At 40.3% G+C, this 19,547-nt stretch overlaps 1 protein-coding gene across 3 annotated transcripts in view; it reads left to right on the forward strand.

The window, feature by feature from the left end:
* The window catches only part of LOC136884782 (uncharacterized), a 302,644-nt gene that overhangs the window by 241,820 nt on the left and 41,277 nt on the right, over positions 1–19,547 (forward strand). For all 3 annotated transcript variants that reach the window (XM_067157084.2, XM_067157077.2, XM_067157091.2), the window contains one exon: positions 12,929–13,055. In XM_067157084.2, the coding sequence (XP_067013185.2) occupies positions 12,929–13,055 (127 nt within the window). The remainder of the gene's footprint in view (positions 1–12,928; positions 13,056–19,547) is intronic.

The following is a 19,547-nucleotide window of genomic DNA, read 5'->3' on the forward strand; positions in this document are numbered from 1 at the left end:
AGTCCTATTGATGAGAAAAATTTTCACCATCAAAATGTTGGCCAATATCTAGAAAGGTTAATACCATGTCCTTTCCATATTCCCAATACCTTTACATCATTTGACGCAATGTAAATATTGGATCAAATGTCGACCTGCCTCTTCTTAATCCATACTGGTGTTCTGCCAGTTTTCCTTTATTCTGTCTCTTATTCGTCTAACCAAGATTCTTTCTGCATACTCGACCATGACTGTTTTAAAGTATGCCCATTCTTCTTCTACCCTTCCGATGTCTTCCTTAGGTATACTTGTTTTAATGTGTGCCTGGAACTCTTCATTTATTTCCTTCTCCTGCAATTTCCACACCCTTAGCTTTCTCTGCCTAATCTCATTCATCTTCTGTATCTTTCCCATCTTTAACAGCTATCACAACTCTGTGATCTCCTTCGAAAGATTCACTTGGGAGGAGGGCTGTTACGTCTTCCAACATTTTCCTGTTACGTTTCTTGACCAAAATGTGATGTATGAGAGTTTTGATTTTGTTATCCCAACTATATCTTGTTATCTTCTGACTGTTTTACTTTCAAAACCTTGTGTTACCAATGATCAGCTCATTTCTTCCACAAAAGTCTACCAAAATATCTCCAGCCTTCTCTTCCCATATACAAATGGATCTATAATCTCTTTATCTCCTTTTCTTTCCTGACGAACTTGGGCATTCATGTCTCCTATGATCACAATTTGTTTGTCCTGTATTTGGCCTTCCAGATAATCAAGGTATTCCTCTAGATCCATATCTGTATTTCCTGTTTGTGGTGCATACCCTTGAATTACATCTGTAACACCAGTTTCAAGTCTCAATCTGCCCTTAATCAACATGTCATTTATGTTTTCTACCAAATCTAGGTATTCCTTTAGGTCTTTTCTAATGATGAAACCTACACCATTTTTGGCTACTCTTCCTCCACTGTAGTATAAGGTGTATCCTTTCTTTAGTTTCGTCTCACCTTTTCCTTTCCATTTGGTCTCACTGATTTCTTTGTCAACCATAAAATCTACAATTTCTTCCACTTTCTCTGTTAGTGTCATTACATTGATGGTCGCTATCTTGATGTATTTGGCTGCTGGTCGCCCATTTTGCACATTTCCCCCAGCATCACAAGAACTGCACATCGCTTGTGGGGAACACCCTAGCATTTTGCTCGTCGCTTGTGGGGAACGCCCTAGCATTTTCCGAGGCTTCAGTACACCTGTCATCATATAGGCTTTTATAACTATGGGTTCGCCACTCCCAAAGGCATTTTAAAGCTACTGTCAGCCGAAACTTGTAGGCCGCTCCTAACACAGACAACAGATGCCTTTTGTAGCTGTTCCTCTGGAGTACTGTTGGTTGGAAACAGGTCCCTGTTATATTGTCAGTGTATCCAATTGTTACTGTGGTACCGAGTGAGTGGTCGTGTGGTTTGGGGCATGTAGCTGTCAGCTTGCATTCGAGAGATAGTAGGTTCGCATCCCATTGTTGGCAGTCCTGAAGATGTTTTTCTGTGGTTTCCCATTTTCACACCGGGCAAATGCTAGACCTGTACCTTAATTAAGGCCATGGTCGCTTCCTTCCCACTCCCAACTCTTTCCTATCCTATCGTCGCCATAAGATCTGTATGTGTATCAGTGTGACTTAAAACAAATTTTTAAAAGTATATATATACCGGGTGGTACAGCTGCCCCTATTCACGCAGTTTTATGCAACCCGCAGATTATAGTCGAACCTAAAAATATTGACCTTGACTACTCACTACAATGTCTGCTCTTACAACGCTTTCCATAATTCGTTTATTCGTGTCAAGCAAATCAGCATTAATGATAAAATACCGATTGATGGTAAAGAATCGTGAAAATTATGTGTCGCAGAAACGTCCTGTACAGAGAATATTATTGGTGAATGACTAGAAGTAGGAGCAACACAACAGCGCTAAACAGCAACCCGTGATAGCCGAGCTTGCTAAAAGTTAGAGGAGAGTACCGGTGTTCGTTAGTAGGCGGTTCGAGTCCTGTGTACGACGAATATTTTTACTGCGTTGTTGATGTTCATGAGAGTCGTGTTGTTGACGACAAATCTAAATCGTGATCAGTTCTCATATTGCAGGTACTCAGCTATGTTTGTTTTTTAAGGAGCTCTTAAAAGAGCTATTTGCAATAAAGTGAGATTGTACCGACAGCGGTGCGATGGGCTTATGCATGGCCATTCGATTAATGAAGCAAATGTTCAAAATGACCACCTGCTTCGTTAATGCACATCTGAGCACGGTGGAGGAGAGACATTCTTGCTTGCTGCAACATATGTGGTGGAATCTGCCTGCAGGCTTCCATGATGAGCCGCCGTAAATGATTCGGGCTCTCAGGCTCCTGCTCATAGACTCTTTCCTTTAAATAACCCCAGAGGAAAAAGTCGAGTGGAGTAAGGTCAGGTGATCTAGCCGGCCATGTGACCGGACCCCCTCGTCCAATCCATCGTCCAGGATATGTCCTATGCAAGTGGTTCCGTACTGCCAACGACCAGTGTGGGGAGCTCCATCCTGCTGGAACCACATCCGTAACCGTGTCATAAGGGGCACATCCTCCAATAAGAATGGGAGGTACTCACGAAGAAACTCTAGATAGCGTCGTCCCGTGAGGTTTCCTTCGAAGAAATATGGTCCAATTATCTTGTCACCTAGTATCCCGCACCACACGTTGACGCCCCATTGTACCTGAAATCGAGCTCCCCTGATCCAGTGAGGATTTTCAACGCTCCAGTAATGGAAGTTGTGACGATTAACAGTTCCGTTGTTGTGAAATCTGGATTCATCACTAAAGAGAATGTCCATTAAGAAATTCGCATCAGCTTCAACTCTTTGTTATATCCATTGCAAAAATTCTATCCGTTTTGGAAAGTCATCTCCGTGAAGTTCCTGGTGCAGCTGTTGATGGAAAGGGTGGAATTTATGGCGGTGCAATATTCGCAGTACAGATACATGACTGATGTTCAGTTCATTTCCTATGGCCCGTGAGCTTGTGTGCGGGTTGTATGCAATTGCATTTTGAACAGCTTCGTCGTTATTTCCAGACATCACTGGAGCAATAATAATAATATAAAAGAATTTATTGGACTCCAACCTATTCAATACATTACTGGATGTTAACATTTTTAGTTAAACATCGTTAAAATGGAGACATGTTTCGCCCTCCATGTGGGGCATCATCAGTCATATCAAAGCACCTCAAAATTAAACCAGACGTCTGGTTGGAAATTATGAGCAATATTTATAAGAAAGAATACATTAAAAACACGTACAAAGTCCTATCCAAAACGAAATAACAACAAACTAGTTGGGTACACATAGTAAAATACGCTAGTGGTTTCTTAATATTAAAATGCACAGTATAAAAATGGAAGTAATCAAAGTCCGTATGATATTGAGTTCGATGGTGGATCTGCGTAGTATATACAAATGTTGGCTAAATAAAACACAATTTATAATTACTGTACACTTATTTCTAATTGTTAAAAATGATGAGGTAAAACATTCCAATTTGACTATTTATAATTTGGCTACAACCAAAATAATTCGCCCTAGAATTCATGAGGTAGTCAAACTCCGTTGGTCACTCTCTATTTGAATGGAGTGCACAGTGCAAGTGAACAGCTTTTGTTGATTATAAACTGAGGCTGTGCTAAGACAGAGTTAAAACAACACCAGCTTCAAATGAAGATAGTTGAAAACATCATTAGGTTCTTCCTAGTTGACTAAAAATTTGCGTATATTTTGTTGTTGAAGTGTGGGAAAGTCAGTTGTTGGTTGAATGGGCAACGGTCGAAAATGTTGCCCATTCAACCAACAACTGACTTTCCCACACTTCAACAACAAAATATACGCAAATTTTTAGTCAACTAGGAAGAACCTAATGATGTTTTCAACTATCTTCATTTGAAGCTGGTGTTGTTTTAACTCTGTCTTAGCACAGCCTCAGTTTATAATCAACAAAAGCTGTTCACTTGCACTGTGCACTCCATTCAAATAGAGAGTGACCAACGGAGTTTGACTACCTCATGAATTCTAGGGCGAATTATTTTGGTTGTAGCCAAATTATAAATAGTCAAATTGGAATGTTTTACCTCATCATTTTTAACAATTAGAAATAAGTGTACAGTAATTATAAATTGTGTTTTATTTAGCCAACATTTGTATATACTACGCAGATCCACCATCGAACTCAATATCATACGGACTTTGATTACTTCCATTTTTATACTGTGCATTTTAATATTAAGAAACCACTAGCGTATTTTACTATGTGTACCCAACTAGTTTGTTGTTATTTCGTTTTGGATAGGACTTTGTACGTGTTTTTAATGTATTCTTTCTTATAAATATTGCTCATAATTTCCAACCAGACGTCTGGTTTAATTTTGAGGTGCTTTGATATGACTGATGATGCCCCACATGGAGGGCGAAACATGTCTCCATTTTAACGATGTTTAACTAAAAATGTTAACATCCAGTAATGTATTGAATAGGTTGGAGTCCAATAAATTCTTTTATATTATTATTATTGAGAATCTTTCAATACGGAAAATAAAATGATTTTCATTACTTGCAATCACTGGAGCATCCGTATGAAATGACCCCGTTGCACGCAACCGTCTTTCAACACGTCGAAATGTATCTGCAGTTGGCAGCCTTCATCCAGGAAATCGTTCTTGATACAAGCGTCTGGCTTCCCGTGCATTTTGCCTTGCTTCTCCATAAAGCAGTACCATAGTCACATAATCATCCCGTGAATACATAATGTTTGCTTTCATGCTAACCGTACAGTACGTGCTCACACGTTGCTGCTACGATTACGATATGCTGTTTCATGTGCCCTACGTATGAAGTGTAGACCGCTGTTAGTTGGTCTTCGAGTCGAACGTGCGCAGTTGCTTGGTTGAATGGGTGGGTCAGAATGTTGACAACACGTGCACTGCGCTTCATTCCCTGTAGTCGTTTGCCATATGGAAGTCGCATGTTATTATTCCTTTCGTATGTATGCTTTCTTTGTAAAGGTGGCAAATTACTTTTGAGACTTAAGAACGTTAAATATTTATTACGAATGGCCTTACAAGTATAATATAAAAATAAAATTGAAAAGCTCGTAACTAGATTCGAACTCTAAATGCCTGCTAACATATTGTATGCTCGCTGCGATTGGTGCCATGTAACCACTGCAGGCGACAAAGAATTGGTCTCGTAGCTCTGTACTAATGGAATTACCTAGGCTATCGCTTCGATACTGATCGTTGATGTTAAAAGTTCTGAACTCGAATGTGCAAACACCACAGTGGACTAAAGAATCACGTCTCTCTTACGCCCAGATAGTTGCAACCATTTTCTACGCGTTACTTGGTTGAATGAGTCCAGCGTTATGTTTCAGGTGGTATTCACAATCGGTGCATATGTGGCGATATTTATGACACCTGTTTATTATAACTTCCGTAGAAGAATATCGGAGACTTCAAAAAGGTCTTCGTAAACGATGCCTAGGCGAATGCGAAATGACATCAAAAAATGCATGACTCAAGAATGGTTGGAACCCGTCCTGCTTCAAGTAACCTATCGAGGTACGTCTTCCATATGTAATTCCGCGCAGCTATTTGCAACGTACAAGCGCCATTCTTGTAGCTCTGTATTCACGAGGAGAGCGAAAGTTCCCGCTTCGACAAGTTACTGATGAGTTACAGCCTTATGGTCCCGTTTTATGCCTTTTTTGATTGCTCTAACGGTAGTAATTACATGGCATAAGCTATCACATCTGCTGTACAGCATTTGCGTGCCACAGATTATAAACTACAGTGCAAAACACGTTTCTATCAATTTCGATGTGATGAGACTGTACAAAATGGTGGTGCATTGACATATCTGTAATTGGTCTTACCCTATCACGTTTTCTATGATACCATGACCACCCTTTCTATCAAAAGAAAATGGCCTCTTGGACCAATCAGGTGCGCAATTCTCTACCGACAGCTATAGGCGTGTTTATGGTTTGTACAGTATAGTAACATTTCGTAAAAATTAGTAGAGTATTGGACACCGCTCTACATAAAATGGTACAGTGTTTTTGAGATGGACCTCACTTACTACCTCTTGTACCATTTTTCCATTGTGTGGAGAAGTCTACATCGGGTTAACTGCACATAACATTGCTGTAAGGTGTTGTGCAAGATGGGACTAAGAGGCATTTACGTCCTAGCTGGTTGCATATATTTGGGAAAAATAGGGGCAGCTGTACCACCCGGTATATTACGGCAGTAGTTCTGTGTAGGCCTATTCTAAGCGAGTAGTGAAGTATGAGTGGCAAACAGAAAAGGTGTGTGGTTTTGTGGGAAACAAAATGATAAGGTTGGATAAATTCAAGTCTATTAAAAAGGTTGCTGCTGGAAGTCCGGCAAGTGGTCCTATGTTGCAGGCTAAGGCAATATAATTTCAAAAAAGTAATGGCGACCTCTTGCTTGATCTTTTGCCCTCATGTTCCTTCTCAACCGCACTGTAGCTATTCTTTGTGGGTCCATTCTTTCGAGATGACCAAACCATTTCAGCCTGGCTTCGACACAGATTTCACTAAGAGGTTTATTCACTTGGACAGGATGGCGTATCTCATCGTTTCTTCTTTTGCCCCTCCTTGTTTTCTGAAGCATTCTTAAGAACTTCCACTGCTTGTAGTTTGCTGATATTTCTGTTGGTTTATATGCAGGTTTCTAGACTGTATGTGGTAACTGGTACAAAGAAGCTCCTGTAGAGTACGAATTTTGATCTTAATGGGAACTTGCTTATCCCAAAGATTTTTTCACAAGATGATAAAACTGTGCTCAATTCTGTACTCTGCTAGTGTGATTTCTGCAGATGGTCAGCTATCTGTCATTACTACACTGCCAAGATAACGGAAGTGATATACTTGTTCCAACTTTGATCCATCTAGAGTGAAGTTAACATGGATGTTCTATCAACTAACAGTCAACACTGCCGTTTTGGACTTGCTTATCTTGAGACCAAATTGCTTGAATATAGCATTTCAGTCATTCAGCTTCTATTGTAGTTCAGCCTCACTATCACCCCTTATCACCACATCATCTGCAAATGCAAGAGCTGTAAAGTCAGAGTCAGAGTTGTTATTGAGTCTCTTAACACATTGTTGTCCGGGCACGCACTACTCCATTCTTTCCTGTGGACCGGCAACAGAAGCACACCTAGCATGGGAAGTAGGATGAAATATAAATACATGTAACTTTTAAATGACATCAAAATGAACTGTAAATGGTTCTAGGACTCTGTTTTCAACCTTATTTGCCCATCCATCAACCTCACTGTCCTTACTATCACCGGCATCTTCACTCGTATTATTGTCGCCGTCTGAACTGAATGTCACACTTTCACTTCTGCGCGTATATTTTGATGTTGACGGACACACATCTTCATAATCACTAATACGTACACTTTCACAATCACTAGGAACATCCGATAAACTATCAGGATGCAATTCTCCATATATTTCATCATCGTTCAAGCTGTTTTTGTTATGGCGCACCATGCTCTGACAATATACTCGGTCACGCAGTACTGAGTGTTATGAAACCACACTTCCTGTGCTGAAAGCATTGTCAAGGAAAGAATATATCTATCTAAATTCTGATCAACAAAGACTTTAGTTTGTAAACAACATGAAATATTTTGATTATTAAACGGCGGAGAGGATGAAATCACTCAAGAATGAAGCAATGTGAGAAAACGTTAATTTACGCAGCCGGTCGCCTGCGCACCATTACGAAACTACGTTAATTAACGTAGCCCGTCATTAATGTGTTAACTCTTATCATTAGTTCATCCATTACAGTGATGAATAAAAGTGGCAATAGTGCACTGCCTTGTTGTACACCCTTCCTAGTCTCAAACCACTCCAAATATCCATCCCCTATTTGGGAACAGCTCTGGCAATGTTCATACATCAATTTGACTTTATTAATTAAAGTACATTGCATAGATTATTCTCAAGGCATTCCCAGAATTTTTATCTCTGCACACTGTCATAAGCCTTTTCAATATCTAGGAAAATGAAGATGACATATTTTCCTTTTCCCCAGTGTTTCTCCATAATCATCTTTAGAGAAAATATCAGATCTGTTGTTTCCCTGTTCCTTCTAAAACCATTCTTCTCATCTTCAAGCTGTGGTTCTATGATGGTTCTTAATCTCTGTTCTGTGATTTGTTCCATTAATTTTTAGTCCATGAAATAGAAGAGTGATACCCCTGAATTTGCTTGGTTCCGTCCTCTCTCTGCCTTCTTAAATAAAGCGATGATGACTCCTTTAGTCCAGTCTTTGGGTAGGTTTTCTTTGTTCCAAATGGTGTTTAGGACTCTAAAACAACCACTGCAATCCTTGCATTCCAGCAGCCTTGATCATGTGAGCACTTGCCTCATCTATGCCTGTTGCCTTGGCTTTACTCATGTTCTTTAGAGCATTTTCCACTTCCATCCACGTTTTGAATATTTTCTTTTTCCATGGTCTCCTGTTGTTTGATATTTAAATTTTCACCATCATATAATTTTTCAAAACACTATCCCATCTCGTATCTCATCTCTTATCTCTTTGTCATTCCAAGTGATGTTTCCATCTTCTTTCCTCAGGGTCTTTATTCCCTCATATATGGGGCAATCAGAAAGTTGCCGTTCAACAGCCGTACAGTCCCGAATCGGGATGCCAATCAGGAAAAGTCACTGTGGGAATTATGGCACTCATTCCACTGATGCACCAGGTTGAAGATCCCTGTATGATAAAACACCGTGTCCTGCTGCGTGAAGAAGACCGTAACCACCTGCTGCACATCCTTGTTCGACAGGAGGCATCGACCATTCAAGGCCTTTTTGAGGGGACTGAAGGTGTGATAATCGCATGGGGAGAGTTCAGGACTATAGGGCGGGTGCTCAAGTGTCTCCTACTTGAATTGGTGTAATGGATGAGGCTGGCCTCCCAGATCGACTGGCATCTTGTGTCGAAACGCGACCCGCACGGAACTTGGTACACCATTCCATAACAGTGGTTTTCGGCAGACATGCTGCCTCATACACAGTCTTCATTCTCCGATGGATGTCTACTGATGTTTGTCCCTCGGCAGCCAAGAACAGAATAACAGCACGTCGGTCCTGTTTGGGTGCATTTGGTAATTTCGTCGCCTTAGTTCTCGTGGCTGCATTTAACGCATGCACCTCAGCACGACACGACTGCCCCACTAATTCCTTTACCTACATGCCCATGCTTATATAGGCCTACCCACATCAGAGTCGCGCTACATTGCATGTCCGCTGTAACAGTTCCCTCAAACGCAACCTTTTTGATCACGCCTTATAGTTGCTTTTCTTACTTCTCACCAACCATGTGATATAACAGTTTCTTGTTGTTCTTGCTGTCCTCTTCTAGTTTCTGTGTGAATTCAGTTCAGGTTTTCTCTTTCTCATTAGAAATGATTCTTCTCACAGGAGACAGGGATCTGCGCCCAGCTGGCCTTCACTTAAACCGCAGTGGTACATATATATGTTAGGAAACTTGTTTAGAAGGGTTACAGGCAGGTACATTCAGGGAAACAGGGTGGCCTAGGGAGTGGTGTTAAGCGAACAGGGAACTGGAAATCAAGTAGGGATGACATAAAAATGTTAGTGCTCAATTGTAGAAGCATTAATTTAATAGATATATACTTACCAGGTATTGTAATAGGAGTTGAATCATGGCTGAGAAATGATATAATGGATGCAGAAACATTCTCACGGAACTGGAGTGTGTATCGTAGAGATAGCATAGGAATGGTAGGAAGGGGAGTATTCATTCTGGTGAAAGAAGAATTTGTAAGCTACGAAAAAGTTAAGGATGAAAAACGTTAAATCCTGGGTGTAAGGCTCTTCTCTAAAGATAATAGGCAACTTGATGTCTTTGGAGTGTACAGTCCGGGAAAGGGTAGTGCTAACGCTGATTCAGAATTATTTGATAAGATAATCAGCAATGTTGGATATTATATGGAATGTGATAGTAGTAGGTGATCTCAATTTACCAAATGTCAATTGGGAAGGTAATGCGAACGACAGGAAGCATGACCAACAAATGGTAAATAAGTTAATATGGGAAGGGCAGCTGATTCAGAAAGTGATGGAACCAACTAGAGGGAAGAATATTTTGGATGTGGTGCTGGTAAAACCAGATGAGCTCTAAAGAGAAACCGAAGTAATAGATGGTATTAGTGATCACGAAGCTGTTTTTATCATAGTTAAAAATAAATGTGAAATAAAGGAAGGTATTAAAATTAGGACTATTAGGCAGTACCATATGGCTGATAAAACAGGCATGAGGGAGTTTTTCAAAAGTAACTATGATAACTGGAAAATGGTAAATAAAAATGTAAACAGACTCTGGGATGGGTTTAAAGCAATTGTTGAGGAATATGAAAATAGGTTTGTTCCTTTAAAGGTGGTAAATAATGGTAAGGATCCATCATATTATAACAGAGAAGTAAAGAGACTAAGAAGGAGGTGCAGGTTGGAACAAAATAGAGTTAGAAATGGTTGTGGAAGTAAGGATAAATTGAAGGAACTCACTTGGTAATTGAATCTAGGAAAGAAGTCAGCTAAGGGTAACATGATGGCAAGCATAATTGGTGGTCATACAAATTTTAGTGAAAAGTGGAAGGGTATGTATAGGTACTTTAAGGCAGAAACAGATTCAAAGAAGGACATTCCAGGAATCATTAATGAACAAGGGGAGTGTGTATGCGAGGATCTTCAAAAGGCAGAATTATTCAGTCAGCAGTATGTAAAGATTGTTGGTTACAAGGATAATGTCCAGATGGAGGAGGTGACTAATACTAAAGAAGTATTAAAATTTACCTATGATAACAATGACATTTACAGTAAGATACAAAAGTTGAAAACTGGAAAAGCAGCTGGAATTGATCAGATTTCTGGGGATATTCTAAAGGCAATGGGTTGGGATATAGTACCATATCTGAAATACTTATTTGATTATTGTTTGGTTGAAGGAGTTATACCAAATGAATGGAGAGTTGCTGTAGTAGCCCCTGTGTATAAAGGAAAGGGTGATAGACATAAAGCTGAAAATTACAGGCCAGTCAGTTTGACATGCATTGTATGTAAGCTATGGGAAAGCATTCTTTCTGATTATATTGGACATGTTTGCAAAATTAATAACTGGTTTGACAGAAGGCAGTTCAGGTTTAGGAAAGGTTATTCGACTAACCATAGAGGAAATTAGAACTGCTATAGGCAGCACCAAAAACAAGAAAGCCGCAGGTCGGATGGGATCTCTAATGAATATGTAAAAGACACTGCACACCTGCTAGCCCCTATATGGACAAAATTATATAACAAATGTATAGAAACTGCTTCCATTCCCGACCAGTGGAGAAAGTCAATTGTAAAAGTTCTATATAAAGGCAAAGGAGACCCAAGAGATCCCAATAAGTATAGAGGCATAGCACTGGAAAACTGCCCCTTCAAAATATTCACCAAAATTATAACAGGAAAAATAAATGAGGAAATAAATGAGCATCTGCCCGAGCCAATTTGGTTTTAGGTAGGGACGATCTACCCTAAATGCTATTGAACGCCTGCTAAACCAAATCTGGGATGCCTTAGAAGACAACGGAAAATATTACACCATCTTCATAGATTTTACTAAAGCTTTTGACCTGATAAACAGGAAGCTAGTGATAGACAAGCTTAAGGAGATGCTAGGCACGAACAACATATGGACCTATCTCATCACATCAATACTGCAATGGAACGAAGTACGAGTTTCGGATAACCTCACTCTATCAGATCCAATAGCTCAATCAAACGGGGTCCTACAGGGTGACCCACTGAGTCCTTTGCTGTTTATAGTTGCAACCGCAGATATCCTAAGAATTACCCAAAAGGAGGGAGTATTTTCTTGCGCATATGCCGATGATATTGTAATTGGCTCAAGAGACATAACAAAATTACAGGAAATTGTAAATGACGTCCAAAATTGGTGCTCCGAAAACAAGCTGTTCATAAACATCTCAAAAACAGACACCATGGTGTTCAGGAAAGGAGGGAGAGTACCCACCTCAGCAGAGACCTTCATTCGGGATAAAAAATTAAAGATAGTATCAGACTTCAAATATTTAGGCATCACCCTGCAATCGAGCGCATATTGTTTCACAAAACATGTCACAGAAAAGGCAACTCAAGCAATGATGGCAATGCATGAAATAAAAGACATTAGATCACTTAGTCTGGAGACAGCAATGTTGCTATTCAGAGTAAAAATTCTTCCAATAATGACTTATGGCATTGAAATTATCTGGACACATTTAACAACGAGGAACTTATCAACCTTGGAAAAGGTGAAAGCGAACTATATAAAGAAGGTGATAGGTGTATCAAAAATGACACGATCTACACTTGTATATCTCCTCGCAAGGGAATCATTTCTCATAGAAGATCTCAGGACAAGTATGCCACTACCGAACACCGGTGCATCAAAGAAACTGCTAGCAAATCTGATGGAGAAGAGAGAAGAAGTCCAACCAGACTTCTATGGCACAGGGGCATTGATAGATCACTCGTGGACAAAAGCTAATTTTGAATTAAGACATGTCATTACAAGATTAGCAGTTCATGGTTTTCATCACCTACTCTGCAAATCAAAACACTTCCATGACCCAAGTATAGACTGTGAGTGCAAACTATGTGGAAAAACGTGTGAACAGTACCACATTGAATTCTGTACAAGAAGAACAATGTCTATAAGTGATTATGCAAATATGTAACCCATCAATGTAACCTATATTCTCTGTTATGGCTATTTGGCTGCATTAAATATATTAATTAATTACATTTTTTGCAGGAACATTCCAGAAAGTTGACTATGTGTTCCTTGTTGGTGTGGGAGGAGGAGTACCACACTACACAGACTACAAGAAGCATGTACGACTTGGTGATGTTGTAGTGTCACATCCAGTGAATGGTCGCAAGTAAGTCATATGCTAAAATTATTAAGGGACCATTTTTGTTCATAAAAAAAAATTGTGTTCGCTGTTGCAGTGCATTGACTATCATAGAATTCACAGCTTCTTCAGTTTTCGAAAACAGAGAGTTTTTGTAAATTGTCTAACTGTTCCCATGACTATGGCTATCAAATAAATAGAATGCTGTTAATGTAGTAACATCTGTAATATCAATGTATATAAATGTCTTGTAAATAGTAAGAATCCATAATAGTAAGAATACATAATAAACACTGTAAACTCATTAGTTTGCATGATTATGATTTATTTGTAACTACATCAGCTTACCTTCATTATAAAATATTCTGTCAACAGTCTGCAAGGCTATGAATATAGCATTCTGAAATTTGCAGATAATCCAGATGTATAGGGTGTAACTAAATATGTGGAAAAGCTCCAGAGATTCGATAGAGGACCTGACAACAAGCAGAACATGTCCTATAAACATATGGTTTATTTGCTTTCGTTTCTGTGTTACAGGCATTACATATGTTTTTAGTACATTTTAATCATAACTTATATGCCCCATCAGACATATCCGAATATGTCAATCAAAGATGGGAAACTCCTTCAGATATTATAATGTAATTTATGCAAAACATCAAGATTAGCCAGCTGATGATGGCCAAATAGGCCAAAACCGGTACTGTAAGAACTACAGGTATAATAAATTGTATTGATCAGGTGGAATCCTTTCTTTTCCATATATGTGTAATCTATCAATATGGACATGGAGCTCATAAATAATGATAATGATCACATGGAGTGACCGGGATTTGAACCGCGGCATCCAGCGGTGAGAGGCCGGTGCGCTGCTGTCTGAGCCACAGAAGCTCCCATATGAAAACATTAAACGATAGAAAAACAGAATAGATTGTATCTATTTCTTTTCTAAAACTGAATGTAAAAATATCCTTTATTGCAAGGCAGCCTCTGCATCAGAGGAAGTATTTCATATTTCATAAATATTGCATAAGTATTTCATAAATAAATAATAAAATACATAATCTACTGTAACTATGAGCAAGATGATACATGTAAAGAGGACATACATACATTATCATTATAGACTGTTATGCCTTTCAGCGTTCAGTCTGCAAGCCTCTGTGAATTTACTAAACGTCACCACAATCCTCGATTTGCAACTAGTGTTGTGGCCTCATTTAGTTCTATACCTCTTATCTTTAAATTGTTAGAAACTGAGTCTAACCATCGTCGTCTTGGTCTACCTCTACTTCTCTTACCCTCCATAACAGAGTCCATTATTCTCCTAGGTAACCTATCCTCCTCCATTCGCCTCACATGACACCACCACTGAAGCCAGTTTATGCGTACAGCTTCATCCATCGAGTTCATTTCTAAATGAGCTTTTATGTCCTCATTCCAGGTACCCTCCTGCCATTGTTCCCACCTGCTTGTACCAGCAATCATTCTTGCTACTTTCATGTCTGTTACTTCTAACTGATGAATAAGATATCCTGAGTCCACCCAGCTTTTGCTCCCGTAAAGCAAAGTTGGTCTGAAAACAGACCGATGTAAAGATAGTTTCGTCTGGGAACTGACTTCCTTCTTACAGAATACTGTTGATCGCAACTGCGAGCTCACTGCATTAGCTTTACGACACATTGATTCAATCTCACTTACAATATTACCATCCTGGGAGAACACACAACCTAAATACTTGAAATTATCAACCTGTTCTAGCTTTGTATCACCAATCTGACATTCAATTCTGTTGAGTTTCTTACCTACTGACATCAGTTTAGTCTTTGAGAGGCTAATTTTCATACCATACTCATTACACTTATTTTCAAGTTTCAAGACTGCAGGCTTTCGGCACAATCTGCCATTAAGACCAAGTTGTCAACATAGGCCAGACTGCTTACTACATTTCCACCTAACTGAATCCCTCCCTGCCATTTTATACCTTTCAGCAGATGATCCATGTAAACTACGAACAGCAGAGGTGAAAGACGACAGCCTTGTCTAACCCCAGTAAGTACCCTGAACCAAGAACTCATTCTACCATCAGTTCTTACTGAAGCCCAATTGTCAACATAAATACCTTTGATTGATTTTAATAATCTACCTTTAATTCCATAGTTCCCCAAAATAGCGAACATCTTTTCCCTCGGTACCCTGTCATATGCTTTCTCTAGATCTACGAAACATAAACACAACTTCCTATTCCTCTCGTAGCATTTTTCAATTACCTGGCGCATACTGAAAATCTGATCCTGACAGCCTCTCTGTGGTCTGAAATCACACTGGTTTTCATCCAACTTCCTCTCAACAACTGATCGCACCCTACCTTCCAAGATGCCAGTGAATACTTTGCCTGGTATACTAATCAATGAGATACCTCGATAGTTGTTGCAATCCTTCCTGTTCCCTTGCTTATAGATAGGTGAAATTACTGCTTTTGTCCAATCTGAAAGTACCTTACCTACACTCCATGCTAATCTTACTACTCTATGAAGCCATTTCATCCCTGCCTTCCCACTATACTTCACCATTTCAGGTCTAATTTCATCTATTCCTGCTGCTTTATGACAATGGAGTTTATTTACCATCCTTTCCACTTCCTCAAGTATAATTTCACCAACATCATTTTCCTCCTCCCCATGAGCTTGGCTGTTCGCAACACCACCAGGATGATTTCCTTTTACATTGAGAAGATGTTCAAAATATCCCCTCCACCTTTCCTGTGATTCCCTGGTCTATTATGAGTTCACCTGAATTACTCAAAACACTGTTCATTTCCTTTTTCCCTCCCTTCCTAAAATTCTTTATTACAGTCCAGAAAGGTTTCCCTGCTGCCTGACCTAGCCTTTCCAGGTTATTCCCAAAATCTTCCCAAGATTTCATTTTGGATTCAACAACTATTTGTTTCGCTCTGTTTCTTTCATCTACGTACAAATCCCTGTTTGCCTCGGTCTTTGTTTGGAGCCATTTCTGATAAGCCTTCTTTTTACGTTTACAAGCTGCTCTCACTTCATCATTCCACCAAGATTCCCATCTTTACACACAGTTGTTCCTAGGCATTCCCTTGCTGTTTCTACTACAGCATCCCTGTATGCCACCCATTCTCTTTCTATGTCCTGAACCTGCTTACTGTCTACTGTTCGAAACTTCTGATTAATCATATCGATGTACTTCTGTCTAATTTCCTCGTCCTGGAGATTTTCTACCCTTATCCGTTTGCAGACAGATTTCACTTTCTCTACCCTAGGCCTAGAGATACTTAGTTCACTACAGATCAGATAGTGGTCTGTATCATCAAAAAATCCTGTGAAAACTTGTACATTCCTAACGAATTTCCTGAATTCGAAGTCGGTTAAGATATAGTCTATTATGGATCTGGTACCCCTAGCCTCCCATGTGTAGCGGTGAATACCCTTATGCTTGAAGAATGTATTCGTAACTGCTAAACCCATACTATCACAGAAGTCCAGCAAACGCTTCCCATTCCCATTAGCTTCCATATCTTCCCCACATTTACCAATCACCCTTAGGTTCTGCTCCCAGCTTTCGCATTGAAATTGCCCATTATCACTATTCTGTCCTTGCTGTTGACCCTGACCACGATGTCACTCAATGATTCATAAAACTTCTTAGAAGTGAAGCTTCCACGGTGTGAAGAATTATTTAATTTATTTTCCGGGTTGAACCGTGTTGTACTTGTACGCATATCACGTACAGTTTGCCGACGTTTCGAATACATTGCAGTATTCTTTGTCAAGGCGACTGAAATACCCCTACTCGATCCGAGGTAATCAGTCTCCCAGGCAGAATTACACTACTAGAGTGGCCTTGATCTTGGCCTTTTATATCCTAGCCTATCTGGCTGACGTAAGTCCTGGCTGTCTCGCGAGGCTTCTGGAAAGTTTATGTCACAGCCAGGTAGTGGGGGCTTGCCCGCGCTGTTATGTAATGGGGTTGCGGCCCGTGTGTTTATGTTGTGGTCTGTATGTCTTAAACTATGAATGATGGGCATCCAAGAATTACTGATTTTGTATCCTTCTTCTAAATTTATGTTATTCGGATGTTTCTTGATTTCGATAGCCTCGCAGATTTTTCTTTCCAGATTCCAAGGGATAGCTGCTAGGATCTTGGTCTTGTCAAATGATATTCCGTGCCTAGTTTCGTAGGAATGCTTGGCTACTGCTGAAATATCTGTGTTTTGGTTCTTGGTGTGACGGATATGTTCTTTTAGGCGGGTGGAGATCAGACGTTTTGTCTCACCTACATAACAAGCTCCGCAGCTACATTCAATGTGATACACTCCAGGGGCCTGTAATTCTATTGTGTCTTTTACTGGTGGTAGATAACAGGCTAGCTTACGGTGAGGTTTATAGATAGTTTTTATGTTGTATTTGTCCAGTATCTTGCCGATCCTGTCTGTAGTGTTTTTAATGTATGGCAGTATCGCTGTTTTCTGGCGGGTCAGTTCTTCTTTCCCGTTGTTTTCTCCTGCGGCGGTCTTTTCTTTCTTCTCTTCTGATTTTTTAAGGACTCGTCGGACGTTATTGAGCGAGTAGCCATTTTTCCTAAGGGTTTCCGTGAGGTGTTCTTTTTCTTCCTCGAGGTGCTCTGCGTCAGATATCGCTATGGCGATTTACTGGTGGTAGATAACAGGCTAGCTTACGGTGAGGTTTATAGATAGTTTTTATGTTGTATTTGTCCAGTATCTTGCCGATCCTGTCTGTAGTGTTTTTAATGTATGGCAGTATCGCTGTTTTCTGGCGGGTCAGTTCTTCTTTCCCGTTGTTTTCTCCTGCGGCGGTCTTTTCTTTCTTCTCTTCTGATTTTTTAAGGACTCGTCGGACGTTATTGAGCGAGTAGCCATTTTTCCTAAGGGTTTCCGTGAGGTGTTCTTTTTCTTCCTCGAGGTGCTCTGCGTCAGATATCGCTATGGCCCTGTTTACTAGTGATGTTAGGACAGCCTGCTTTTGTGATGGGTGATGATGAGACGAGGCGTGTAGGTACCTGTCTGTGTGAGTGGGTTTCCTGTATACTGTGCGACTCAGCGTCCCATTGGGGTTACGTATTACTAGCACATCCAGGAACGGTAGTTTTCCGTCTACTTCTATTTCCATGGTGAACTGAATATTTACGTGTATGGAGTTGAGATGGTCGAGAAATAGCTGTAGGTTATTGCTCCCGTGAGGCCAGATTACAAAAGTGTCGTCTACAAAACGGAGAAAACATTTCGGTTTCAGGGCAGATGTAGCTAAGGCTTTCTGTTCGAAGTGTTCCATATACATGTTTGCTATTATTGGAGAGAGTGGCGACCCCATCGCGGCCCCTTCTGTCTGTTCGTAGAACTCCCCGTTGAAATAGAAATAAGTGGCGCTAAGGCATTCTTTAGCTAGTGTTGACAGGTCTTCTGGAAGTTTCTCATCTAATAGCGGAAATACTTCTGTTAGGGGCACCTTGGTGAAAAGTGACGTGACGTCAAAGCTTACTAATAGGTCCGTACTTTCAATTGATTGGTCCTTAAGGAGCTGGATGAAATGTCAGGAGTCCTTCACGTAAGTTTCAGTGTTTCCTGTATGTGGCTGAAGTAGTAACGGGCGATCTCGTGCGTGGGAGAGCCTATAGCGCTCACGATAGGTCGCAGAGGTATGTCTTCGTTGTGGATTTTAGGCAGGCCATACAATTTTGGAGGTATCGGGTCCGAGGATATCAGTTTCTTCTGTATTTCGGCTGGGATACTGGAATTTTTTACTAGTGTGTGGAGTTTGTTCTTAATGCGGTTGGTAGGGTTCCTAATTTTCCTGTATGTAGAATCGGTGAGTAATTGTTCTATTTTTCGAGTGTAGTCTGTGCGTGTCATTATCACCGTAGCGTTGCCTTTATCTGCGGGTAGGATAATTGTTTCCGTATCTTGACGTAGTGTTTTTAGGGCATGAATTTCTTCTTTAGTCAAATTGGATGGCGGCGGCTTTGCGGATCTCAGTAGACATGATACATCCTGTCTGTTCTCCTCTGCAGATTCGGTAGGAAGGTGCCGGATTGCAATTTCTACTTTGCTAATTATTTCTTCTACCGGTATACTATTCGGAGCTACTGCGTAGTTGAGTCCTTTTCTCAAGACCGAGGTAGTGGGTTCACTGAGTGGCTTATCTGTGAGGTTTACTATTACATTCTTCTTCAGTGGAGCAGGTGGTTTCGGTTTCTGTTTTTGTAAGTGGCGGTTGAATTTCTTGTTTTGCTTGGCAGTGGCTAGTTCCAGTGTACGCTGGGATTGTGTGTTGCTAATGCTGTCTAACGTGGTCCAATCATTGAGCGACAGAGTGCTGGCAAGTTGCAGGTGGAGATGAAATAATTTGTTGAGGTAGTCCAGAGTCTGTCTTGTGTCACTGATCCGTTCTCTGAGGAGTTTTATGCTGGTTTCGTGAAGAATACGGTCAGTCCGTCGGTTCTTGGTGTGATATTTCAGCAATAACCTACAGC

Source organism: Anabrus simplex, chromosome 1 (genome assembly GCF_040414725.1).
Source record: "Anabrus simplex isolate iqAnaSimp1 chromosome 1, ASM4041472v1, whole genome shotgun sequence".
Classification (NCBI taxonomy): domain Eukaryota; kingdom Metazoa; phylum Arthropoda; class Insecta; order Orthoptera; family Tettigoniidae; genus Anabrus; species Anabrus simplex.